General features: G+C 41.4%; 3 protein-coding genes across 11 annotated transcripts in view; 2 read left to right on the top strand and 1 right to left on the bottom strand.

The window, feature by feature from the left end:
• Positions 1–26,464, top strand: part of LOC126939425 (40S ribosomal protein S17-like) — a 670,460-nt gene that overhangs the window by 552,089 nt on the left and 91,907 nt on the right. Inside the window, exon 1 of one of the 4 annotated variants that reach the window (XM_050764793.1) lies at positions 8,170–8,178. The exons of the other annotated variants lie outside the window; for them this stretch is intronic. The gene's annotated coding sequence lies outside the window, so the exon portion shown is untranslated. Of the gene's footprint in view, positions 1–8,169; positions 8,179–26,464 lie in introns of those variants that run through there. 4 annotated transcript variants of the gene reach the window in all.
• The window catches only part of TOM1L1 (target of myb1 like 1 membrane trafficking protein), a 58,835-nt gene that overhangs the window by 27,172 nt on the left and 5,199 nt on the right, over positions 1–26,464 (top strand). For all 4 annotated transcript variants that reach the window (XM_050764720.1, XM_050764723.1, XM_050764722.1 and 1 more), the window contains 7 exons: positions 3,150–3,283; positions 8,890–8,947; positions 9,367–9,484; positions 11,214–11,310; positions 16,225–16,276; positions 18,572–18,677; positions 19,096–19,177. In XM_050764720.1, the coding sequence (XP_050620677.1) occupies positions 3,150–3,283; positions 8,890–8,947; positions 9,367–9,484; positions 11,214–11,310; positions 16,225–16,276; positions 18,572–18,677; positions 19,096–19,177 (647 nt within the window). The remainder of the gene's footprint in view (positions 1–3,149; positions 3,284–8,889; positions 8,948–9,366; positions 9,485–11,213; positions 11,311–16,224; positions 16,277–18,571; positions 18,678–19,095; positions 19,178–26,464) is intronic.
• The window catches only part of LOC126939410 (cytochrome c oxidase assembly protein COX11, mitochondrial), a 37,350-nt gene continuing 11,899 nt past the window's right edge, over positions 1,014–26,464 (bottom strand). Inside the window, exon 4 of one of the 3 annotated variants that reach the window (XM_050764759.1) lies at positions 1,014–1,150. In XM_050764759.1, the coding sequence (XP_050620716.1) occupies positions 1,070–1,150 (81 nt within the window). In that variant the 3' untranslated portion in view covers positions 1,014–1,069. Of the gene's footprint in view, positions 1,151–21,252; positions 21,697–23,900; positions 25,478–26,464 lie in introns of those variants that run through there. The other 2 variants (XM_050764760.1, XM_050764758.1) reach the window with 2 other exon arrangements.

Raw genomic sequence — 26,464 nt, 5'->3', positions numbered from 1 at the left:
GGCTAACCTATTGTGTTTTCATGTGGGTATAGGAAGCAATTTGAAGGCAGCAACCAAGTCCTGTACTTTTTGCAGACACTGTTTTGTTGGAAAGAAGAGTTGGAAGGGCTTTAACATGTTAATGCTTTTCTTAAGGATTATGCTGACAATTTGTCATTTGACTGAAGCCTGTATAAGGAAAAAGAGACTATATAAGCAAGTTAAGCTGAAGAATGTTCAGTTTTAGAGTAAGCGGGGAGAGTATTTACTTTGAGCAGATAGAGACATTGGGGTTTCTTGCACTCTGAGTGGGGAATACTGGGATGAAGAAAATACGTTATGGGCTAATAATAGGGATATTGCCATACAGATAGTATTTCCAGAGACATTTTAAAGCAAACACATTTCTTCCTGTTTTAGCTCTTTCGAGATAGATATGCAAGCATTTTTGTGTTTCTTTTTATTGAGTTGCCCTCTGTTGGTCAATGTGGGATGACTATAGTTGGAATTGAAAGTGCAGAGGGATCTCCTTCCTTAATTCCTGAGTGCCCTATGGAGGAGTAAGAGCCATCTGGATATCAGAAGAGGAATCTCTTAATGAGCTCCTTTTTGTTTTGCTCCAAAGACTTTTGAATTGATTGTTAAATTCACTTTAACTTAGAAGCTTGCCTTTGCTTTTATATGGTATAAACGGAGACAATTCCAGGGTCTCCGTGAGGGACATATGCACCATCAGCTGTTGCTCTGTATTTTGACTTGCCCCCCCCGGCTCCCCACATCCACAGCCCTGCAAGTACCTGCTCTGGGCAACTGTGACCTATCCTTTTGTCCATAGAGCTTGCTCTCGGGTGTTTCCAGGTGGCTTGGCCCTCCTCTGAGACAGACATCAATTGCAAAGATCAGAGTGGGCTGGCTTTTGAAGAGGTTTTTCACATTCTGCTTTGCAGACCTGTTGAGATGTGCTATTCCTTTCATGTTTCCATCCCATCTGTCTCTTGAAAGGGCAAAGGGAGTGTCTTCATGTGACTGAGGGCTATTGATGTTGGCTTCAAATTCATTTCAATTAATTTCTACATTTTTGTCATAGGTATCAGCCATTGAATTCCCTTGATCTTGACATTGCTCTAGCAAGGCTGCCAGTGAGCAACAAGAAGAACAATTTCTGTACACTCTGTAAAGCAAGAACAAAGGAAAAGTTCTCATTCATTCTGGGGGTTATATTAAATGCCATTCTTAATTATTTCCTTTGTAGAAGATCGGATCCTGGATAATAGCGTATTACAGGATTGTATTCGGTATCTAGTTAAGCTTCTAGTGACACCTTGTCAAGCACCCATAATACATTTATTTACTACCGACTACCTCTGTATGCCAGACACTGGGGTTTCAATGACACCACTGCCAATTCTTACAACAAACTTACAAGATAGCTGTTCTCCTTGTATTATAGATGGAAAAAACAAAAAACAAAACGAAACAGCAACAACAAAACCTAAGGCTAAATTTTAGCCACATTTCCCCAAATTCCATAGCAGGCATATATATGGGAGATGTGTTTGGCATCTGAGACCAAAGTTTTCTCTTCGCATTATACTAGGGGTATATAAAGGAGCCAAATCTAGCCTGCTACATATATCTGTTTTATTAGAAGATGGCCACACCCAGTTATTGATATATTTTCCAGGGTTGCTTTTACACTATAGTGGCAGAGTTGAGTAGTTGCAGCAAAGACTAGATGGCCCACAAAGCAGAAAATGTTTACTGTCTGGAGCTTTAAGAACAACACTGTTGACCCCTACACTATACTGTTCCTGAAGATGGCCCTGTGGTTGGCAAATGGGATGGTTTTTCTGGCGGCACATTGCAAGTCTAAAATCGGAAAGTCTATCATCTGTCTAACTCACCTTTTTTTTCTCTTTATGTCACGTTGTCTTTTAAATATTTGTTGTTATGATTTTGTAGAGGGTAGTGGCTTTTACCTCTGAGTCTAAACGCCAGTTAGTAATAGTTTGATTTATTTGTTTAGAGATTTCCTGTCAGCAGTCTTGTAATAGATTGTTTGAGATTCTGAATGGTTTCAAGAAGCATACATACATTTTTCAGCAGATCTTTCTTTCTTGAGGGGAAAAGTCAGCCAAAGTGATTGTGCGGTGTTTAAGGAAGTTCTATTGCTTTCATTTTGAGAGAAGCAGCGTCCCTGTGTTTTTGCCTGATGTTAATGTACTATTACACAGACAAACTCTAGCCAAGGTGGGATTGAGGAAATATTAATATCAGTTTTATGCACCTCGGGTTAATCGAAGGTGTGCCTGGAAAAAAAGTCAGTTGTAAGGTAACAGTTCTTAAATATCAGTGTACATAAGAAACACTTTGGAGTGCTTGTTTAAAAAAAAATGTAGATTTTCAGACCCCCAGCCTGGAGATTCTGGATCAGTAAGTCTGACATAGATGGCTGTGATGCTTATGAGGAAAAAAAAAAAATGGGTTTGGGAGGTGGAGTCATGGTTTAATGCAGTATTTCTAGGTAGTCCAAATAAGGGTATTCATGATTTGTTTGTTAATCCTGTTTTAGTTTGCCTCAAAATGCGATATAACTATAAACTTTAAATGTTTAAGTACAACATAACAGGAAATAAAATAATGCCACTGTAAATGTATTTTCACTACTTCTACCACTAATAATGCAATAACATTTTATGTTTATGCTTTATAGTTATAGAGTTCCTCATTACACACATCTCATTTGATTTTTATGTCAACCCTTGAGGTAGATGTGGCAAGGGGTATAATTTTCATTTATCAATGAGAAAACTGAGATTTTAAAAACGTGTTTATTTAATTTATTTTTTTCTTCCCCAACATGGCACAGCTAATAAGCACTACATTTAGAATTCCCATACAGCACTTCTGGATTTTAGTCCAGCATTATTTTCAATGCACCATATTATTCTTATGACACTTATTTTGATTTTTAAAGGAAAATATAATCAGTTTATGACTCACTGCCTTCCAATAGGAAGGATAAGCTGTTTATAGTTAAGTACTTAGGTAGTGCCCCACAGGCGACTTAAGGGTGGAGGTGACTGTAGGTATGCACAGATTGGTGAGTCATATGTCTTTATAGAATGTTTCAGGTGTGGAAGAAGAAATCTCTCTCCTTTCTTTGACAGAAACTCTATAAAACAGGTCGGGAGATGCAGGAGAGGATCATGGACCTGCTTGTGGTGGTGGAGAATGAAGATGTAACTGTTGAGCTAATTCAGGTGAACGAGGATTTGAATAATGCCATCCTTGGATATGAGAGGTGAGCAAATCATGTACCCTCTTTACCCCTCTTCCATTTCTACTTTCACCACCAATTACTCAGCATTCTTATCAGAGTGCCTACAAGGAACCCCTCTTTCTAGATCCTCCATTCTCAATAGGAAAGGTATTGGCATGTGGGGTGGGACAGTTTTCTCTTGTGCAGCTCCTACTCAGTAAATGCCAGAGGTCTTTCTCCTAGTTAAAGTGACATTTCAGCCCATCATGGTGGCTCCCACCTATAATCCCAGCACTTTTGGAGGCCGAGGCAGGAGGATCACTTGAGCCCAGGAATTCCAGACCAGCCCTGACAACATAGTAAGACCCTGTCTCTACAAAAAATAAAAAATAAGGCCAGGCGCGGTGGCTCACGCCTGTAATCCTAGCCCTTTGGGAGACCAAGGCAGGCAAATCATTTGAGGTCAGGAGTTTGAAACCAGCCTAACCAACATAGTGAAACCCCATCTCTACTAAAAATACAAAAAAATTAGCTGGGCATGGTGGTGCATGCCTGTAATCCCAGCTACTCAGGAGGCTGACACGGGAGAATCACTTGAAGGGGAGGTGGAGGTTGCGGTGAGCCAAGATCACACCACTGCACTCCAGCCTTGGCAACAGAGTGAGACTCTGCCTCAAATAAATAAATAAAAAATAAATTAGCTGGGTGTGGTGGTTCTAGTAGGTGCTTATAGCCTAGCTACTGGAGAGGCTGAGGTGGGAGGATAGCTTGAGACCAGGAATTTGAGGCTGTGGTGAGCTATGATCGCACCACTGCACTCCAGCCTGTGTGATGGAGTGAAATCCCACCTCTAAGAGAAATAATAAAAAAAAGGGCATGTTAAGGGCATGTTAGGGGCACTGTTTCTGTTGAGAATTACTGGGAATCTCTACTTGCACAATGACTGTATTTCTAATCAGCTGATAAAGAATGAGACCAGTCTGACATAAGGGAAAGAGCTGAACAGGCCTGGATTCAAATCTAGCTGATGATTTTGGATTAGTTGCATAACTTTTCTAAGATTTAAGTTTTTTTCTTTCTTATTTTTTTTGATGTATTAAATAGGATAATAATACCTTTTTAGAGGGTTGGGCTTTTTTGAGGATTAAATGAGATAATATATATGAAAACACCTAGTAGAGCACATTGACGTCCATTCAATAGTATTTTCTTCTCTTCCTCTGCACCAGTGTCCCATTTAACCTTTAAATTTATTGACTAAGTTTTTCTTCCCACTTATCTTGAGTGAATTAAGAGAATCCATAAAATAAAGCCAGTAGCTATGGACCAAGAATGGTGGTGCACACCTGTAATCCCAGCACCCTGGGAGGCTGAGGTGGGCAGATTGCTTGAGCTCAGGAAGTTTGAGAACAACCTGGGCAACATGGCGAAACCCCATCTCTACCAAAAAATTACAAAAATTAGCTAGGCATGATGATGCACGCCTTTAGTCCCAGCTACTTAGGAGGCTGAGGTGGGAGCATCTCTTGAGCCCAGGAGGCAGAGGTTGCAGTGATCTAAGATCGTGTCACCGCACTCCAGCCTGGGTAACAGAGTGAGACCCTGTCTCAAAAAAGAGAAACATAAAAACCAGTATCTATGAAATGGTAGTGTCTTTCCTTTACTGTCTCATATTTACTGTGTATTCAGAGAAGGGCATCGACTGAAGATGTAAGCCTAGGAACCATGCTTCCTTTCTTTCTTTTTCTCTTTTCTTCTGAGATGGAGTGCCCAGGCTGGAGTACAGTGGCACGATCTTGGCTCACTGCAACCTCCACCTTCTGGGTTCAGGCAATTCTCCTGCCTCAGCCTCCCAAGTAGCGGGATTACAGGCACACACCATCATGCCCGTATAGTTTTTGTATTTGTAGTAGAAACAGGGTTTCACCATGTTGCCCAGGCTGGTCTTGAACTCTTGACCTCAGGTGATCCACCCTCCTCGGCCTCCTGAAGTGCTGGGATTACAGGTGTGAGCGACCTTGCCTGGCCACCATGCTTGCTTTCTTAGCACTGAAGAAACTCACAATTGTTACTCTTGTTTTCTGTGGAACAAATTTTTATAAACAAAAAATATCCAAGGAAAACCACATCGTTTTCAGTAGAGTGCTGCCTTCTGGCTTTCATTTTGGAGAATTCTATTGCAAACCATAAGACCACTGCCTAAAGGCTTCCTCCGAGGGGGAACTTGTGTTTATTTGTCTAGCTCTCAGGAGATTGGATTACCTCTATGAACAGCTTGTTCTGACTGGGCTTTGAATCGTGTGTACCAGAACAACTGTGAAACACTTATGTCCTAAGATTCAGAGAGAAACTCTTGCCTCTAGAAAAGATACTAGTCTCCTAGTTTTCTCTGGCTGCTGTCACAAATTACCACAAACTTAGTGGCTTATCCTCTGTTTTATCTACTTTTGGATGCTCCAGAGGAGAATCCATCTTCCTACCTTTTGCAGCAGCTAGAGGCTGTTCACTTTCCTTGGCTCATGGCCCCTTTTCTCCATCTTCAAAGCCAACAGTGTCTAGTTCAGGCCTGATTGTATCATATCACTCTTACTTCCACTTCTGCCTCTCTCTTCCACCTTTAAGGACCTTTATAACTACATTGGGCTTATCTGTACATTCCCGGATAATCTCTCAATTAAGGGCAGCTTAGTAATGTGAACCAAAAGTATCTGAGACAGGTCTCAATTAATTTAGAAAGTTTATTTTGCCAAGGTTAAGGATGCACCTGTGGCATAGCCACAGGAGGTCCTGACAATATGCACCCAAGGTGATGGGGGCACAGCTTGGTTTTTTGTTTTGTTTTGTTTGTTTTTTGAAACAGAGTCATGGTCTGTCGCCAGGCTGCAGTGCAGTGGCACAATCTCGGCTCACTGCAACCTCTGCCTCCTGGGTTCAAGCGATTCTCCTGCCTCAGCCTCCTGAGTAGCTGGGGCTACAGGTGTGTGCCACCACGCCCAGCTACTTTTTGTATTTTTAGTAGATACAGGGTTTCACTGTGTTGGCCAGGATGGTCTCGATCTCTTGACCTCATGATCCACCCACCTTGGCCTCCCAAAGTACTGGGATTACAGGCATAAGCCACCGTACCCGGCCATCCACAACTTGGTTTTATACATTTTCGGGAGACATGAGACATCAATCAGTATGTGTAAGATGTCCATTGGTTCCATCTAGAAAGGTGGGACAACTCAAAGCAGGGAAGGGGGCTTCCAGGTTATAAGTAGATAAGCGACAAATGGTTGCATTCTTTTGAGTCTTTGATAAATCTTTCACAGAATACACAATTTACATGTGAGAAGGGGCTAGAGGAATAGTCACTCATACCTTGGTCTGGCTCGGTGAATCTGCATTTCTACATAAGCAGTAGGGCAGAGGACTCAGTCAGTTCTGTCCTTTGTCCTGTACTTGTGAAGATAAGCTATCAGTTTATATTGCCAAGGTGGGATTCAACAGAACTGTTTTAGGGTAAAGATCTTGAGGCCCACAAGGAGTTTTCTCTTGGGAAAATTGTGAGAGAGGTAGGTAGCTTTTTATCTTTGTAGCTATATTAGTTAGGAATAAAATTTGCCTGAGGCAGTTCCCAGCTTGACTTTTCCTTTTGGCTTAGTGATTTTGGGGTCCTGAGATTTCTTTTCCTTTAACAGTAGCAAACTTCATTCTTTTTTCAACCTTTAATTTCCCCTTGCCATATAACCTAACATATTCACTGGTTGTGTTGACTAGGATGTGGGTACCTTTGTGAGGGTGGGCGTTACTCTACCTATCACAGCCCACGCTCTGGCCCCTAAAGATTCATATCCATCCACTTGCAAAATACATTCACCCTATTCCAACATCCCCCAAAGTATCTGCTCATTACATCCAGGGAATAGTTGTGCAAATAAAGAAACTGAAATTTGTCACTCAGGGCTTGATCTAGGAAAGTTGTTCATACCCAGCACTTAACTGACTAGAACACAAGAAGCTAATGTTATAACTAGATGGATTTTTTTTTTTTAGATGGACTCTTGCTTTACTGCCCAGGCTGGAGAGCAGTGGCATGATCTCGGCTCACTGCAACCTCCGCTTCCCAGGTTCAAGCGATTCTTCTGTCTCAGCCTCTCTGGTAGCTGGAATTACAGACCACCATGCCCAGCTCATTTTTGTATTTTTAGTCAAGATGGGGTTTCACCATGTTGCCCAGGCTGGTCTCAAACTCCTGACCTCAAGTGATCCACCTGTCTCAGCCTCCCAAAGTGCTGGGATTACAGGCATGAGCCACAGTTCCCGGCTTAACTAGGTGGAATTTAAAAGCACATGTTTTTGAAAAATCGTTAAACTGCGTGCGCAGATTCTGTCACGCGCATCCTTGTGAAGAGACCACCAAACAGGCTTTGTGTGAGCAATAGAGCTGTTTATTTCACCTGGGTGCAGGCAGGCTGAGTCAGAAAAAGGAGTCAGCAAAGGGAGTTAGGGGTGGGGCAGTTTTATAGGATTTGGTTAGTAGTGAAAAATTACAAAGGGGGTTGTTCTCTGGAGGGCAGGGGCAGGGGTCACAAGATACTCAGTGGGGGAGCTTCTGAGCCAGGAGAAGGAAGCTCATAAGTTAATGTCATCAGTTAAGGCAGGAACTGGCCATTTTCACTTCTTTTGTGATTCTTCAGTTGCTTCAGGCCATCTGGATGTATACCTGTAGGCTTGGACTCAGAGGCCCAATTGAGTATAAACTTATACTTTAAAGTGTTTAGGATCATGAAGTCAAATTGTCTTAACAGTGATACTGTATGTTTCTAAAGCAAATCTCAGTTTGCAAAGCATTTCCACATTCATCCACCTGTACTATCTAGTTTTGCCCCTGAAAATAACTTTCTGAGGAAATAGTTCAAATGTTATTCCCTCTTAGCAGCTGGGGGACCAAGGTTCAGGAAGTCATCTCCTTAGTCATGTAGCTACAAGGTACTAACACTGACACTTGAACCTTGGATTTCTGCCTTCAACTTCTCTAGTCTTTTACGTTTATACTCCTTTACTCTCAGTGGACAAACAATGTAAAATTAAATCAGAGTTGTAGAAGGTCAATTTTTTGGTATGTATTAAGTATCTTATAAAAATACACAGTGAAATAGTGAAAATACTTTAAATATATTTGAATATTTTGGAAAATTACTTATAATGGCAAAATAGAAAACAAATAATTGCTAATAGTAAGAGTGGTTAAAGGTGTGATCGATTCATAAGGTAAAATATTATAGCCATTAAAAATTGTATTTCAGCTAGAAAAATTCTCACAGCATAATCAAATTAGGATACAGAATTATGTAAAGTATAATTTTAACTAAGTTTAAAAATAGATGCACTTATAGATGAAATACTGGAATAATGTTAATAGATTTAACAATTTCTGGGTGATGAGATTTTTTTTAATACTTTTCTATTTTCTCACAGTTTTCTCTGAGGGTATGAATACTCTGTAAGCTGGAAAAAAGTTATTAAAAGTTTTTTACTGATAATTGTGAGAGGATGAGGCTGATTGTCTTTATTCCTAAATATTTGTGTATTAATAATTGTTAGATTTTTATAGCATTTTCATATATTTTTTTAAAACACATGCATTTTGATCATTTAAACAGGTTTACTAGAAACCAACAAAGGATTTTGGAGCAAAATAACCAGAAGGAAGCCACCAGTGTAAGTGATTAGAAACATTATAAAATAAACAAATGAACATTTTGCCAATTACAGTAAGAAGCAAGGTTTACCTAAAACAAGTCTTAAAAAGAGGGAGATATGCATTGATAATTTGGAGTGGTTTTAATGGTATAGATTACTTGCCTTAATAACTTAATGTTATTAAGTTGTTAATGTTAAACTGTTAATGTCATGTAATGTAAAGTTAATGTTATTAAGTTATTAATAAGAAGCAGGAACCTATGTAGGTGGTTAAGATGGGATTCATACTAATGTTGCCCATTGGTTGAATGGAGAATTCTTCCTTAAAATGCATCCAAATAGGATCCTCCCCTCAACAAAGGAGAATGTATGGGGAGAAAGCTATGATAAACTACATGACACTTTTTTTTTTTTTTTTTTTTTTGCTTTGTTTTCAGACTACCAGTGAGCCTTCTGCCCCATCTCAAGATCTCCTCGACCTAAGTCCCAGTCCCCGGATGCCTAGGGACACTCTGGGAGAACTCAACACCATGAATAATCAACTTTCAGACTTAAGTAAATAAACACTCAGGTCTTTTCAGACCAGCAGAAGAGCTTGATGTGAAACAGTTCTCCTTAATTACATGATTAAATACCACCTAAGAAGGACTGAAGACAGTTTGAATGTCAGAGCACTATGTTAGGAGATGTGATTACTTCCTGACAAATGGTTGAGTCAAACCTGGTATAGCAATGGGATGTGTCTGGGGGAGGAGGTCCTTGAAACTCATCCTACTCACTTAGAATTTCATGGAATTCACCTGGCCTGCTTTGTAGAGGCTTTTCAGCCCAATGGCCAATACTTAAAGTCTACTCTGAACCTACACACTATTATCATTGGGCTCTTCTGCTACACCTCAGCATCAGGTAAGGGAGTATCTCTGATGCAAGCGGAGAAATTTAGAAATTACAAGGTATGAACCAAGTGGTTGTGAAATGAAGAAGGAAAAACACAGGCTTTAAAGTCAGAAAAGTCCAAGTTGAAATGCCAGTTCTGCACCTCTCAGCCACCTAACCTTTAAGACTCTCACTTTATAAAATGGGAACAATGATTGCCTTAAAGGGTGGTTGTCAAGATTAACAAACTAATGTTTATAAAATGCATTGTAAGCTTTGTTACAGCTCTCCAAGTTGTGATGTAAGCTCTGCTACAATGCATTTTATAAACATTTATAAAAGAGTTACCTATCTTACCTAACTTGTTATCTTCTGCTGTCCTTATTCCCAACAAGGGTTTGGTAAATTACAAAATAAGGATGATGAAAAATGCTGAAATCCAGTTTTGCCAAACTAAAAGCAGTTTGTTTTTCTCCTATGTCATCTGCTGTTTCCAGAGTAAAAACACTCAGTATCACTGAATTTGTGGTTTTCTTAGATCTCTACCCAGTTCTAAAATGTTGGCTACTTGTTTATGTAGGCTAGTGGGATGTGTAGAGTCAGTTACATTGGAGAGTTTTCCTGAGTTTTTAGTAGAGAATTTTCAGAGGGGAAAGTAATTATTCCCTTTGGGGTATCTCACTTAAGATTATGGCCTGGAGGCCAGGCACGGTGGTTCACACCTGTAATCCCAGTATTTTGGGAGGCCGAGTCAGGTGGATCACCTGAGGTCAGGAGTTTGAGACCAGCCTGGCCAACATGGCAAACCCCCCGCCTCTTTACTAAAAATACAAAAATTAGCCGGGAGTGGTGGTGGGCACCTATAATTCCAGCTACTCAGGAGGCTGAGGCAGAAGAATCACTTGAACCCAGGAGGTGGAGGTTGTGGTGAGCCGAGATCGTGCCACTGAACTCCAGTCTGGGTGACAAAGTGAAACTCCATCTCAAAAAAAAAAAAAAAAGATTATGGACTGGAGCTTGAGGTGAAGGTAGAGCTCAGTATGTACTATTACTTTTTACTTTTGTGCTGGGCAGAACAAGATATAAAATCCTTTCCATTCTGGATCAGCTTAGGATTTTAGAAAATCCAATACAATAATATTTCTTACCCTTACAACAACTTCTTCTCATGGCAGGGAAATTCTTTCTCTCTCTACCTACCATAAATGATGCTTTTTAATTTCTCTTAGAGCTAGGAAATCTCATGATTTTATGGTGACAGAAATATCTAAATTAATCTCTTTTATTTGGTGGGTTTTTCCCTTTTTTTTTTTTTTCTTTTTTCTTTTTGTTTTTACTGTAGAAAATCCAGCGTAATAACTGACTGACAAAATGTTTTAAAGCCAAACAAGTCCATTTTGTGTTTTAGATTTCAGCTCTCCAAGTTCTGATGTAACAAACAACTTAAAACCCAGTCTTCATCCACAGATGGACTTGCTAGCCTTGGAGAATACAGAAATACCCCTGTAAGTATGTCAGTAACACTGCAGAACTAATATGACATTTGGATTCCTTACAAGTAAGAAAACCTGATGGCTGGGCGCAGTGACTTACATCTGTAATCCTAGCACTTTGGGAGGCCAAGGCACATGGATCACTTGAGCCCAGGAGTTTGAGACCAGCCTGGGCAACACGGTAAAACCTCATCTCTAGGAAAAATACAAAAATTAGTTGGGCATGGTGGCATATGCCTATAATTCTAACTACTTGGGAGTCTGATGCATGAGAATCACTTGAATCTAGGTGGTAGAGGTTGCAGTGCAGTGCAGGTTGCACCATTGCACTCCAGCCTGAGTGACAGAGCAACACCCTGTCTCAAAAAAAAAAAAAAAAAAAAGAAAAACATGATAAAATAGCAAAAAATAGAGACTTAAGAATCAGACAGTCCTGAATTAGAATCTCAGCACTACTTCCTGCTAGCCATATAACTTAGATGAGTTATTTAGCCACTGTAAATGTTCATTTTTCTTCTAAGAATATTTTCTAGGATTCTTACAAAGATTCAGTGAGATGCTATATGCAAAACTCCTAATATAGCACTTGGTACATAGTAAGCCTTCAATAAATTGTCCCTTTCTGTTATTTTTAGTGGTAACAGGAGATGGGGAAGAACAGGGGAAATACAATGATAAAGGAGGCAGAAAAGCAATGAGATTCAAAATTAGAAGTAATGGCCCCATCAGTTACAGGGCACTTGCTGTGTGGCAGGCACTCAGTTAAGCTAGTTTTGTTTATTTCATCTAATCTTCACTAAAGTATTTAGGTCAGTGATGTTAGGTCAGGGTCTTGCTCTGTCACTCAGGCTGGAGTACAGTGGTGCCATCATAACTCACTGCAGGCTCAAAATCCTGGGCCCAAGGGATACTCCCACCTTAGCCTCTTAATAGCTGGGACTACAGGTGTGCACCACCATACTGGGCTAGGCTCATTTTTAATTTTTTTTGTAGAGATGCGGTCTCGCTTTGTTGCCCAAGCTGGTCTTGAACTCTAGGCCTCAGGTGATCCTCCTGCCTTGGCCTCCTAAAGTGAGCCACTGCACCGGCCTGTTATCATTATTCCCATCATACACGAAAAGAGACTGCGACTTCTTGGTCATTTCTCTATTGAAGGAACTAGAACTTGCCCAAGTTTGTATGGCCAGTAAGTAGCAAGTCTGATGGACTGATAGTCCAGTATTAAACTTGGACTAATAAAACCTGATAGAGTAGCTGGAACCTCCTGAGTAGCTGGAATTAGAGGCGTATGCCACAATGCCCTACTAATTTTTGTGTGTTTTTAGTAGAGATGAGGTTTCACCATGTTGCCCAGGCTATTCTCAAACACCTGGGCTCAAGCGATCCAGGTGCCTCGGCCTCCCACAGTGCTAGGATTACAAGATGTGAGCCACTGCATCCAGCCATCAGGTTTTCTGATAGTACAGTATTAAAAAGAAATATTAATGACCTATAAACATAGGCAATGATGTTCAACTTTACTTATAGAGAAATGTAAATTAAAGTCTAATAAGAAATCGTTTTCTACTTCTCAGGGTGGCAAAAGTACCAATATTTCATAACATACTTTGTTGGCTATGGAAAGACAGTTACTATGACAAAATTTATGTAACTCTTCTAGGGGCAAGTGGCAATATCTATTAAAATTATAAATGCATTTATTTCTTTCAATCTGTAATCTTATGTGTATAAATTTTTACCACACTTATACAGAGTTAGGTGTTTACAAGATTATTCTTTACAATGTTTTGGGCAATAGCAAGTAATTGGAAACAACTCAAGTATCCATCAGTTGGGGACTGTTAAACATCTGTACAACATATTACTATATAGCTGGGGGATAAAATAATCACCAATATATTTATTGCTAAGTAGGAAAAAAAAGGTGCTAAGTAGTGTGTGTGTAATATATTGCATTTGTGTAAGAAAGTTGTAAATAAGAATATATATTAATATTTGCCTCTATTCACATAAAGAAACAAGAATGATACAGGAAGGAAAATAATGAAAAAGAGTGAAAGAGTGGTTATATAAGTTCCAGAAGAGGCAGGATAGAATAAATAGCAGTTGAATTTGCCTTATGCCAATGTCAATAGCTTTTTTCCTTTTAAGTGTATATATTTTAGATAATAGGCAATACATTTTCATTATTCAGATATCAAAACAATATAAAAAGTTGTATAAGACAATTCTTGTTCTCATTCCCTCTTCATCCTCCCTCTTTCCCTTTCCCTAGTGTCACGCTCTACTCCCACCCAGATAATTACTTTGTTAGGTTCTAATTTGTCCTTCCATAGTGTCTGTAGGCAAATATGAATATGAATTTCTCCATTACTCAATAAAATGCAGCATACTATCACTCTGTTCTGAACTTTGCTTTTGTTTTTCACTTAACATATTTTGGCAGTGTGTTTATATCAGTGGATTTAGATTTTTTAAAAAGTTGCCTAGTGTTTTGTTTAAATACTTGTGTACCCAATCACTGAATTACTTTTCTATATTTAAAAGGGGGAGGGGCAGAGGGAGGAAAATGAAAAAGAAGAATCAAACTGGGAAGAAAAAAGAGCAAAATATAAGGGAAGAAGAGAAGAAAGGATTCATGTGTTGGGAAATGATAAAGTGTCAATGGCTCTCTCATGAAGATACTGAGTTAGGTCAGTTTCTTTGGTTGGCTACCTCTTGTCTTGGCTACATACAATACAAGTAAATGCTGACATGTAGGCAGATTGAAGTTGCTTGGTAAATAATGTGGTTTAAAGTAGGTGATTCTGTTTGAGTTGTCTTGCTAATCTTGTTGGGTAATGTGAGAAAGAATAATACAGATAAAAGCCCATTAACAACAAGTATCTATAAAATTCATTAAGAGTCAAATTTCAGCTAATAGCTGCCTGTTTTAATCTGTAGCCTACTGGATCTAATAATTCAGTGTGCATAAAAATCCCTTGGGTGACTGTCAAAAAGTTGCTGGTCCCCAGAAACTCTGATTCTGAGAATTAGGACATGACATAGCTTTTGGGGGGCCACCATTTAACCCACTAATGGAACTTCTTGAATGTGGTTTGTGGCTTTATGTCTTTCATCAAACTTGTGATTTTTTAGTCTTTTTTTCAGAACTACAATCTTTCTGCTCTTCTGCTGGAACCCTGATGACACAAATTTTAGACCTGTGCCATTGTCTCATAGGTGTTTGGGGTCCTGTTTGTCTGTTTTACTCTTTAGATTGGATACTTTGTGATTTATGTTCAAGTTCACCGACTGTTTCCTCTGTCATTTCCATTTTGCTATTGAGCTCATTCTGTAAGTTTTTTTTTTTTAATTCAGTTATTGGGGTTTTTAGTTCTGAAATTTCATTTTGGTTCTTTATATCTTGTGTTTTTGCTGTGACTTTATTTTTCCGTGTTTTTTTTTTTTTTTTAAAGATTGTTTGCAGTTCTTTGGAGCATGTGTACAATAGCTGCCTTAAATATCTCTGAGATAATTTCAACATCTGTGTCCTCTTGGCATCAATATCTGTTGTTGTCTTCTCGTGCAAGCTGAAATTTTCATGGTTCTTCATATGCCTCATAATTTTGGATTCTATCTTGGGCATTTTTAATGTCTTATTAGGAGACTCTTGGTCTTAATTTAAATCATATCAAGAATATTGATATTTTGATTTTAGTATGTAAACAACCTGGTTAGATTCATACCACAATTTTACCCTTCTTCTATGGGGGGTGGCTCCAATGTCAGCTACATTTTCAAAGCCTTTGCAGTGCCATTCAAATATGTCTCATGTATGTTCCATCCTGTGGTCAATCTAAGGTCCAGATGGCAGGTTGTTTGTTCACTTCTCACCATTTTTGGCATCGTGACTGCGGTGGGATCTGGGGGGTGAGCTCAGTATTTCATAAACAACTTCATCGGGTTGTTTTCCTGAGTCCTCCATCATCGTGATTTATCTGGTACTTTCTAGTTTCCTGGGACTCCCGTTTTTGTTTATCCAGTCATAAAGCTGGAGCTCTAGTTACCCTATGATACCACACATTTCCTTGACTATGCTTATGTCTGTGACTAAACGGCAGGAGAGAAAGGAAAAAAGCTGTGGGTATCACAGCTCCTATTGAAGAAGATTCTTCTCACTGTTTCAATTCCCTACAGGTCCCATTGCCTCTGCTGTCGCTACAGCCACTTTGGGGTTGCGTGTGGTTTGGGGTGTGAGAGAACAGAGAGAAGAGGACAAAAAAAGGGACAAGAGATTTCCACATTCTGAGTGTTAGGATTATTTTCCCTTTCCTGCTCCTTGAGAATGAGAAGGCTTCTCCTAGAGTTCTGTCTTTCTCATTGATGCCTAGGGTTCAGGCTGCATTGCATTTGGTCAGGAAATAAAGGGACAGAGAACAGTAAATTCACCAACAGTTCAGTGATACTTGAATTCTGGTCTTCTTTCCCAATGAGGCTGCTCCTGTTATTCAGAGTCCTCAAAGAGTTGCTCTATGCATTCTGTCCACTTTTAAGTGACATTCAGTGGAGAGACAGGGTGCAGTACGTTTGCTCCACTTTATCCTGGACTGGAACCCTCACAGCTTTCTTCTTAACCTGTGTTCTATACTACTACTCATCCTTTAGGAAACGATGGGGTGGTAGCTACTCTGATGGAAAGACTAAAGGCTCTGTTCTTAGTGTTGTGTGCATACTCCACAGTCTCAGGGCTCCCACTGCCCATGGCATCAAAACCTGATGTGCACTGAAAAACCAATTGTTTTATAAATAGTTATTACAAAATGACACTTTATGCAGTCTGAAGGTACATTTTAGGTTTTGTTTTTAGACTAGGAAAATGATCTTACTTTTTGCATTTGTGTTCTCACTGTAGGGTAATCATTCTGTGTTATCACACTATCCTAGGTTTTCCCAAAGGATCAGCCAAAACCTCACCTCAAGCCACGCATATGATAACGTAAGTAACAAGACTCTTTTCTAGCAGTGCGCCTAGTCAGCAGATTCTTGTGGCCAGAAAATAACTCACGGTCATTAATTCCCATGTTCTGCTCAGTATTGTGTTGATGTGCAGCCCCTGTTGGCAAGATGGTTAAGGATCAAAATTTTTTTGGAGTGTGTAATTGCTGTCTCCACTTCCTTTGCTTGTATTCTCTTTGACAGACTTCAGACATGCTCTTCTACCACTCTGTGGACATAACTCTTGTCAAGATCACTGGTGACTTCTGTATTATGAAATTTAGAACTGCAGTCCCTCATTTTATCTAATTTATCAGCAACAAATGACAAAATCGATCACTTCCTCCTTCTTGCACACATGGCTTTCAGATATCAGTCACTTTGGTTCTTCTCCTGCCTCCCTTTCATTTCTTCTCCATCTCTTTTGCTGGCTCTTCCTCCTCTACTGACCTTTCATTGCTGGAGACCCCAGGGATCAGGCTTCAGACTTCTCTATCTACATTCATTCCTCTGTGGTCTTTTGGTCTCATACCTTGAAATAACCATTCAATTTCTGACAACCTACAAGTTTGTATCTCTTGTAGCTCAGACCCCTTCTCTAAACTCAGAACTCATACATCCACTTTCCACTTAATGTCTTCTCTTGATTTCTTCCCAGTCTCCACTCTCAACCTGCCCTTCCTGTAGGCTTCCCACCTCAGTCAATGGCCACTCTACTCTTTGCTGCATAGGTCAAAAACCTTGGGTAATAGTGTTTGACATCCACCTTTTTACTTTTACTTTTGCCTTTTACTTTTAAAGTATGTCAATTATCCAGCCACTTCTTACCACCTCCACTTCTGCATCTTAGTCCAAGCCACCATCAGGTGGACGTTGCAGTGGCCTCTAAGGGAAGCCCTGTTTCAACCTTTGCCTCCCTTCGCATCCCTCCTGCCCACCTCATAATCTATTCTTAAAACAAAAACTGGGGCATTCTTTTTCAAAAAGTAAAGTCATATTATGTCACTCATTTACTCAAAACCCACCTATGAGTTTCTTCCTCACTCCATTTTACTCAGTAAATGCCTGAAATGCTGATCTGACCACACCTGTCACCTCTCCAGCCTCACCTCCTGCCCCTCTCTACTTTGGCTCACTCTGTTCCAACCACACTGGCCGTCCCCACTTCAGAGACTGTGAACTTGTGTCCTCTTCAGTAACCACAAGACTCACTTTAGTCAGGCTCTGCTTAAATGCCCCCAATGATGAGACATTTCCTGACCATGACCTATTAGAGCAGTATTCTACTTCAGTCTCTCTCCCACCCACTACTCTGCTTTTATATTAGAGCACATGCCATTGGATATCTGTTTACATTTGTTGATTGTCTGCGTCATCAGGGCAGGAACTTGGTCTGCTTTATTGCTTTATTAATAGTGCCTGGCAGCTGATAGGTACCCAGGATATATTTGTGGAATGAATGAGGAAAATTCTGAGAAATTTCTAATTATGATTTTAATCTTTTATCAGTCCTGATTTTGTTGTGTCACTGAGTGCCTCTCTGTAGATTTAAGATTTTTTTTTTTTTTCCTACTCAGGACTGAGATTTTATATTCAGAGTGAAACAACAGAGAATCTGGCCTGAGCCATTGAATCTGCTTCATTTTTAAAAGCAATATTTTTTTTTTTTCAGTTTCTATGGGAAATGGGGTGCATTAGGCATAAATCCAGACAAACATATAGTAAATTCTTGCCTTTGAGATAGAGTCTCACTCAGTCACCTAGGCTAGAACATATAGCAAGATCATATGATCATAACTCACTGCAGCTTCAAACCCCTAAGCTCAAGCGATCCTCCTGCCTTGGTCTCTGGGGTAGCTGGGACTACAAATGCGAGCCACCATGCCCAGCTTTTTTTTTTTTTTAGAGCTGGGGTCTTGCTGTTGCCTAGGCTGATCTTGAACTCCTGGGCTCAAGTAATCCTCCTGCCTCATCCTCCCAAATTGCTGAGACAGACAAAAAAAGGACAAGCGACAAAAAAAGGACAAGAGATTTCCACATTCTGAGTGTTAGGATTATTTTCACTCAGAATGTGGAAATCTGGGCATGTGAGCCACCATGCCCAGCAGAAACGAAGTAAATCTCATAAGTGATGATAACCTAAAAATACTAAAGTAATAATTACAAACAACTTGTTCTTGTCCAGTTCAAAGTATATGGTTCTTGGAATAATGTACTTGGAAGTGTAGGAGTCTAACTAATAAAAGAAAAGCTTAATGTAGAATGTTTATATGAACATGTGTTATGCTTTCTTCAGTTTCTGGAACATTCAAATTCAGTGTTTCTACAGCCGGTTAGTCTACAAACCACTGCAGCGGCACCATCAAACCAGAGTCTGCCACCTTTGCCCAGCAATCATCCAGGTACATGGGACCTTATTATTTGCATCAAATAAGGAAACTTACGAGAATATATGAGTCTGCCAGAGATTCGTTGGTAACTGAAAATAGGAGAAATTAGAGGTAGTTCTTTGTATTTTTAAGCTAATGAAACAAATTCAGGGCAGATAGCATTATGACTGACTATAAGAGACTGTAAAAATGCTTGTGTTAAACTTGTGTTAAACTATTGTGTTTTGACTGCTAAGGTAGTTGAGGTTTGGAAACCTTTCTGTTATATACAGATTTGTTGAACTTGGGAGTAGCATTGGAACACCAGTCTGTTTTGGTTGTGTTTATTAGGATCTAATATTTGAAGTATAAATTATAAAAAGAATATCAATTACATGTATTCCTCGAAAAGCACAATGTATGTTTACTGGTCTCTTTTTTTTGCCTAAAGCGATGACAAAAAGTGATCTCCAGCCACCTAATTACTACGAGGTAATGGAGTTTGATCCCTTAGCTCCTGCTGTCACTACAGAGTAAGTCATTTACAAAATGATTAATTGATTTTTTTGTCTTGGTTCCCTTTGATAGCAGAGCTAACAGACTTGGTTATACATTTAACTTTGTTTAGGTCTTGCCAGAAATTGATGGCCTTATTAAAAATGCCTTATGAGGTTTTATGGCAGGTGTTACTCTTAATGGTCTTATCGTTCCGACCATGTGACTAAAAAATAAAAATGCTGGCCGGGCGCGGTGGCTCAAGCCTGTAATCCCAGCACTTTGGGAGGCCGAGACGGGCGGATCACGAGGTCAGGAGATCGAGACCACCCTGGCTGACACGGTGAAACCCCGTCTCTACTAAAAAATACAAAAAACTAGCCGGGCGAGGTGGCGGGCGCCTGTAGTCCCAGCTACTCGGGAGGCTGAGGCAGGAGAATGGCATGAACCCGGGAGGCGGAGCTTGCAGTGAGCTGAGATCCGGCCACTGCACTCCAGCCTGGGCGGCAGAGCGAGACTCCGTCTCAAAAAAAAAATAAAAAATAAAAATAAAAATGCTGGGGTTGCACATTAAGAAGTAACTGGAACTAACATGCTTAATGGACTCCTCGTAGATTCCTTGGCAGAAAGTCATGTTCTCTTTAGCTTAAGAAGGGTACTAGTCACTGGTGATGTAAGTTTATGCCACATTGATGGAATATTTTAGCTGCTCTTTAAGAACTGATCCAAAAAAAGTCTTATATTAGAACTTGTTTTTAGTCTTCCAAAGCATTAGTATAACAATTATCTTTTACTTAAAATCCTTAAAGCATTATTGTATGATTTCTTATTGGGCAAGATATATAAATATTAGTGGAATGGTAAGGTCCTTAGAACTTTAATATACTTTGAGTGACTGAAGGTTACTCCCCAAATTGTTAAAAATTATTAAAGCACGTTTTTTTGAAATCATTGTTTGGAAACTAACAGCCTACAGGCTGCATCTTGCTTGCAGTTGGTTTTTTTTTTTTTTTTTTTTTTTTGACCTGTGCAGAATTTAAAATGTGCATTTTAAAAATTAATTGCTGGTTCGGGAAACTTTCAACCATGTTTTTCCTTGGCTCTCACACTGATATAACAATGAATGCAGACACTTGTGACCCCCAAATATGTGAGGATTTCTCTCCACCAGCAGGCAAGCAATGAATTCTACAATGGACACCAGCTGGGTGTCCTCTGATTCAATTCCAACACCATCTACCTGGAGATAGTGTCAGACCCCACAGGTTGAGGGCTCAGTCCCCACCACCCTGACATCTGCCTTCCCAGACACTAGTCACAATACTGGGCCTCCAAACTTAGGACTGACTGGCTTCAAGTTGGGTTCCCATGCCTTCCTCTTTGGGTTTGATTAGTTTGCTGGAGCAGCTCACAGAACTCAGGGAAATACTTACATTTACTTGTTTATTATGAAGGACATTGCAAAGGATGCAGATGAAGAGGCCATGGAGTTTCCGTGTCCTCCCTGGAGTCCCACCCTCCAGGTACTTCCACATGTTCAGCTATCCAGAAACTGACTCGACCCACCCCAACCCCAACCCAGTCCTCTAGGGTTTTTAATGGAAGCTTCTTGATGTCAGCAGTTCCTTTCCCCAGGGTATAGGGCAGGACCCTCTCTAGGGAGGCTTTTATGACCCACAGTCAAAAAGGTGGGCAATTAGAGTGGTGCCTTGGGGCAGGTGAAAGGAGGACTAGAGAAGGTCAGAGCAATTCTGCTTCCAGAGGCTGGCTCCTAAGGCCTGTCACACCCAACATTATAACAAAAGACTGTAACAAGGGCTATGGGAGTTGTAAGCCAGGAACCTTAGACAAAAACAGTATGTATCATAAGACCACAGTTGCCAACAGCTGAAAACTTGGATATTTGAAAATAAAAAATCTGGACTTCATGATCATTTAGATACTCTGGCAACACCAAGCCTGAATTTTTACATGCCAGCTATGGGCTGGGGCTGAGTAGTAGCTATCTCCTTTACATAGGCAGGCTCTGCAGCCCTTAGGCCCTGTTACCCACCAGAAAATCCAGGGTTCATTCACCTGGATAGTAACAGATGACTCTTCCCAAGAACACAGGTTTTGATCAATAGCCATTTCATTACTTAGCACAAGTAAATTCTTTAGGGGCCAGGGTCAGAGGGCATTCTTTTGTAACTTCTTCATGTTGATCCAGGGACACTGTATCCAGAGATGTTAGAGGAGTGAAAATCTCTAGGCACTAAAACTAAATATGTTTTAGGGACTCCCAGGATAGGTCGTAAAGGCACCTACGGTTGAAATTTTTCTAATCTAGAAGATACGAATTTTCCGAAGAGGTTAAAGATGCAGGGACTAAACAACAGTAGTAAGAGCAATAAAATTAGTGCCCCCTTTAGGGGAAGAAACCAAGTAACACTTGGTATTGCTAATTTGAGAGTTTCTCAAATAGAGTTAGAAGTATGGCTATTAGGCCGGGTGTGGTGGCTTACCCCTGTAATCCCAGTGTAGCAGGACCGAGCTGCAGACAAAACTCCTCAGACACCTAGTTAAAGGAGGAAGGGGTTTATTTGGCTGACGGCATCGGCAAGACTCCCATCTCAAGAGCCGAGCTCCCAGAGTGAACAATTCCTGTCCCTTTTAAGGGCTCACAACTCTAAGGGAGTGCATGTGAGCAAGCAGGGGGTACGTGACTGAGGGCTGCATGCACCGGTAATAAGATCAGAAAAAAACAGGATAGGGATTTTCACAGTGCTTTTCTATACAATGTCTGTAATGTATAGATCACATAACCAATTGTCAGAGGTCAATCTTTAACTACCAGGCCCAGGGTGTAGCACCAGGCTGTCTGCCTGTGGGTTTCATTTCTGCCTTTTAGTTTTTACTGCTTCTTTCTTTGGAGGCAGAAATTGGGCATAAGACGATATGAGGGGTGGTCTTCTCCCTTATCAGCACTTTGGGAGGCCAAGGCGGGCGGATCACCATGAATTCGAGATCAGCCTGGGCAACATGGTGAAACCCCATCTCTACAAAAAATACAAAAATTAGCCAGGTGTGGTGGTGAGCGCTCATAGTCCCAGCTACTCAGGAGGGTGAGGCAGAAAAATCGCTTGAACCCAGGAGGTGGAGGTTGCAGTAAGCCCAGATTATGCACCACTGCACTCCAACCTGGACAACAGAGTGAGACTCTGAAAAACAAAAAAAAACGAAAAAAAAAAAAAAAAAAATATATATATATATATATGGCTATTGATTAAAAGTGTGGAACCAAGAGGCTTGGGCATGGACTTTCCTAATGTTAACTTCCTGTTTCCCCTGAGGTATTTATTCAGGTACAGCAAGAGGAATTAATAACTGCACAGTCTCCTCCCTGTTACTGCTAAGAGGCAGTCTAATGCTCTACAGTTATCTAGTACCACATTAGCCAAGGAGTCTTATGAGGTCCCAAGTTTGGAACTTCCCCAGGAACTACGGCTAGCATGGCAGTGCCATGGGCTCAGAACACCTCTATCCTGTCCTGATTTAGAGAAATTGTGGCTCCAAACTTAGAAGTCCAAAAGGAGAATGGGACATTTGGGGAACAGAAGAAAGAATGAGTCAAAGTTTTAGATACCATTTCATGGACCAGAGGCTCCAAGAATCTTTTATTTCCTTTATGAGACACATCCCTTATATACATTCCCTCCTGGATAGGGTCCACTTTTAGTGATCAACACAGAAAACATGGCTACAGTGTTGATCAAAAACTTAGCTGGTGGCCGGGTACAGTGGCAAATGCCTGTAATGCTAACACTTCAGGAGGCCAAGGTTGGAGGATCATTTGAGCCCGGGAGTTCAAGACCAGCCCTGACAGCATAACGAGACCTTGTCTCTACAAACAAAAAGAATTAGCCTGGTGTGCCTTAGTCCCAGCTACTTGAGAGGCTAAGGTAGGAGGACTGCTTGAGCCTAGTTGGAGGCTGCAGTATGCCATGATCACGGTGCTGCACTCCAGCCTGGGTAACAGACTCTGTCTCAAAAAAATAAAAAAAATTTAACAACCCAACTGGCTGCCCCCCTTATTCTGTGTAACCTGGAGGGGAGATGTGGATCTTGTTTTGAGGAGCCAGGCAGGGAGCCCCATGGCCCCATCCATCAGTTTCTTGTCCAGTTACAGGGAACTGGTACCTCAGGCTTGTCCTCTTTCTTCCCTCTCTGGAGATGATTTGGACATTCCCTTTCCCAGCATCCTTTCTGCTTCCAGTAAGCACATTGTTTGGGCCTCAGTGTAGGCAGGCCCTGATTTCCATGGCGGGGGCCCTGGTTACTCACTCATGCCATCTTCTTCCTGGTTTTCCTGAAGTAGTCTGTAGGGCTGCTGCATCTTCTTGTCCTCTTTTTCATCAGATGCCACATCTCTTTACTGTAGACCTTAAAGGAGATGTCTACCAGTTGGAAAGGGGGAGTGTGTGGACTTATTGCCAATTTTTAGAGTTTTCTCTGAATATCTGGGGCTGAGAGATGAAGTGGGATTAAAGTACTACTCGGCTTTTGGGTCATTTGGGTCCCAAGGGCTGTAATTCTGGAGGCATTCTTATCAATTTAGGAATGCTGATTTTCATTAGGGCCTTGTTCTGTTTCTCTGAGATTTCCCCAATTGACCAGGGGCTGGCTTGCTTCCCTCATACCTCTGAGAAGCATATTCCTATAATGATGAAGCCACTCTTGATTCTTGTCATCATTGGGGTCCCAGTTTGGGTTAGCTATTGGGACCAACACCTCAACAGGACAGGTCACCAGGTTATCAGCACACATACTGTCTGCCTCCTCCTCAGTTTTGGCCATGGTGGCAGATTTATCTTCTGCTGTGAGCAGGGTTGCTATTAAGGTCTGCACACCTGGCCAGGTAGGGTTATGTGTGGAGAATATTCTCCATATGCGAGTTATGAACTCTTGTGGGCTCACCCGTAAGCCCTTACTATGGGATTTCCAGTTATACAAGTCAACAGTTTTAAAAAACACAGACCCGAGCAAAACCTCTTTCTCCAACAGGCACGCTCTGAGTGGGAACAGTCACCCTCCAGGGTTATATGCATTCCCACTATGAGTGGTGCTCCCTGGCAAAGAAGAGTACAGCGGGGGAGGGGGCGGGGGCCTGCTATTGCCATAGCAGGAGCCATTGCTGGCTCTGCAGAGTTTGGAGGGCCCGGCAAGTACATAACGGGCCCTTGCTTTCCCCTGGAGGTGCTGAGAGCACCATTCCCAAGGAAGAAGGTGGACTATGCCCCTGTATTGGTCAAGGTACCAGGCCCCGAGTAGAGTTAGAGGGCCTCACTTCTCTTGGAGAGGGAAATAAAGGGACTCTTCTTGTTCCCTTCCCTACAGGCCCCCACACGACTGGTGCTTCCTCTCCAGAGGCTTCTAGAATTGGCAATATAGTTCCCTTTGGCCTATTTACATATTCTGCATTTCATCTGCAGGGCAGGGTTTTGATAGAGGGCCATAAAACATTGCATATAGGGTATTTCTTCCCATTTACCGTATTTCTTGCAAAGTAAGTCCAATTGGAGAATTGTAGTAAGTGACCCACGTTCAGACCATCTCTTCTGATCTCCTAGGGAATACTGGGGCCAGGCTCTATTACAGTAATATATCATTTGCTTTTTGGTCATGAGTTGATATGCAGTTTCCATTGCCAGAGGAGGCACCCCAACAAGCTCTCCTTCCAAGACCTGGTTCACCACATCCTAGGGTCTCTGCACAGAGTTTGAGGGGCTTCCAAACTCTGGAGATTAATGATAACACAAATTCCACAACTCAGCTTGAATACTTGTGGTCCTCTTTGCTTGCCACTATGCGAAGCCATCTGGAGTGGAGGTCCTGGGGAGCTGAGAGTGTAACAGTGATTTCCTTTCCCTGGATCATGTTCAGTCCGGGCAGCCTCCCAGGAGATCTCATGGAGACACTGAAGTAGTTCTGGATCCAGCTCAGGTGGTGGGGAGGTAGGTAAATCAATCAAGTGAGGTGTTTCCTCAGAGAAAGCACACACATTCTGTTCACATAACCTTTGTATCACTGCATTCTGGTTCCAGGGATCATGATCCTTGAAAGTTGGTCTCCTCATCAAACCAATAGCAGTCCTTCTCTGACTGCTGCAAAACAAAGCCTGATATTTTAGGGGTTGCCACACACTAAGGGTAGAGGAATCCAGACTTCATATTCCTTCAGGCCACAGACAAGGAAGAGTATCGAGCCCTACAGTCATACCAGAAAGGGATCAAATCCTGAAGACAAGCATCCTTGTCTTTATGTTGGGGATTCCCCTTGTTAAAACAATGGCGATGTCTCTGTCTCCCAGACCTGAAAGAAGGAAGTTCTTTTTCTCAATAATCCTGGATCCCTTGACCTAGGTCCTAATCCTGACAACCCAGAATCCTAATGATCAAAACCCAGACCACTCTTTTAGTAGTTCATGGAGCTGCTGCTTCGAAGGAGCACCGAGCAAAAGGTCTGGACTCTAGGCAGCCACTTCTACTCTCCCAGAGAGATCTTGTGGTGCTGGTTAGTAGACTTCACTAGACACCAGTTCGGGGGTCCCAAGGCCTTTCTCTAGTCTCCCTCTTGGCAACCGAGGTGAGTTGGCCCAGGCAGGCTTCCACAGCCCACTGCTTTGCCTGCCAGGAGTCTATATGGGAAGTCAAGTCAGGGCCTGGGTCCCATCTGGGGTGCCGGACTTGTTACCCCTAAAAAAACCTGAGATTCATTCATGTGGTGAGTAACAGACAACCCTCCATGAGAACACAGCTTATTCTTTTTTTTTTTTTTTTTTTTCTTGACAGGGTCTCGCTGTGTCACTCATGATCATGGCTTACTGCAGCCTTGACTTATGAGGCTGAAGCAGCCCTCCCTACTCAGCCTCCTGAGTAGCTGAGACTATTGGGGCACGCCACCATGCCTGGCTAATTTATTTTTTTGAGACAGAGTGTCACTCTATCAGGCTGGAGTACAGTGGGGTGATTTCAGCTCACTGCAACTTCCGCTTCCCAGGCTCAAGCAATTCTCATGCCTCAGCCTCCTGAGTAGCTGGGACCACAGACAGGTACCACCACGCCTGGCTAATTTTTTATATTTTTAGTAGAGACAGGGTTTTGCCATGTTGCCCAGGCTGGTCTCGAACTCTCAGTCTCAAGTTCATTTACCTTGAACTTGAGCCTGAGCCTCCCAAAAAGTGCTGGGATTATAGGTGTAAGCCATCGTGCCCAGCCTTTTAATTTTTTCTTTTTTTATAGAGAAGGGGGTCTATGTAGACCAGGCTAGTTTTGAACTCCTGGGCT

Source organism: Macaca thibetana, chromosome 16, assembly GCF_024542745.1.
Source record: "Macaca thibetana thibetana isolate TM-01 chromosome 16, ASM2454274v1, whole genome shotgun sequence".
NCBI classification, from domain to species: Eukaryota; Metazoa; Chordata; class Mammalia; order Primates; family Cercopithecidae; genus Macaca; species Macaca thibetana.
This window is presented reverse-complemented; position numbering and strand designations above follow the sequence as displayed.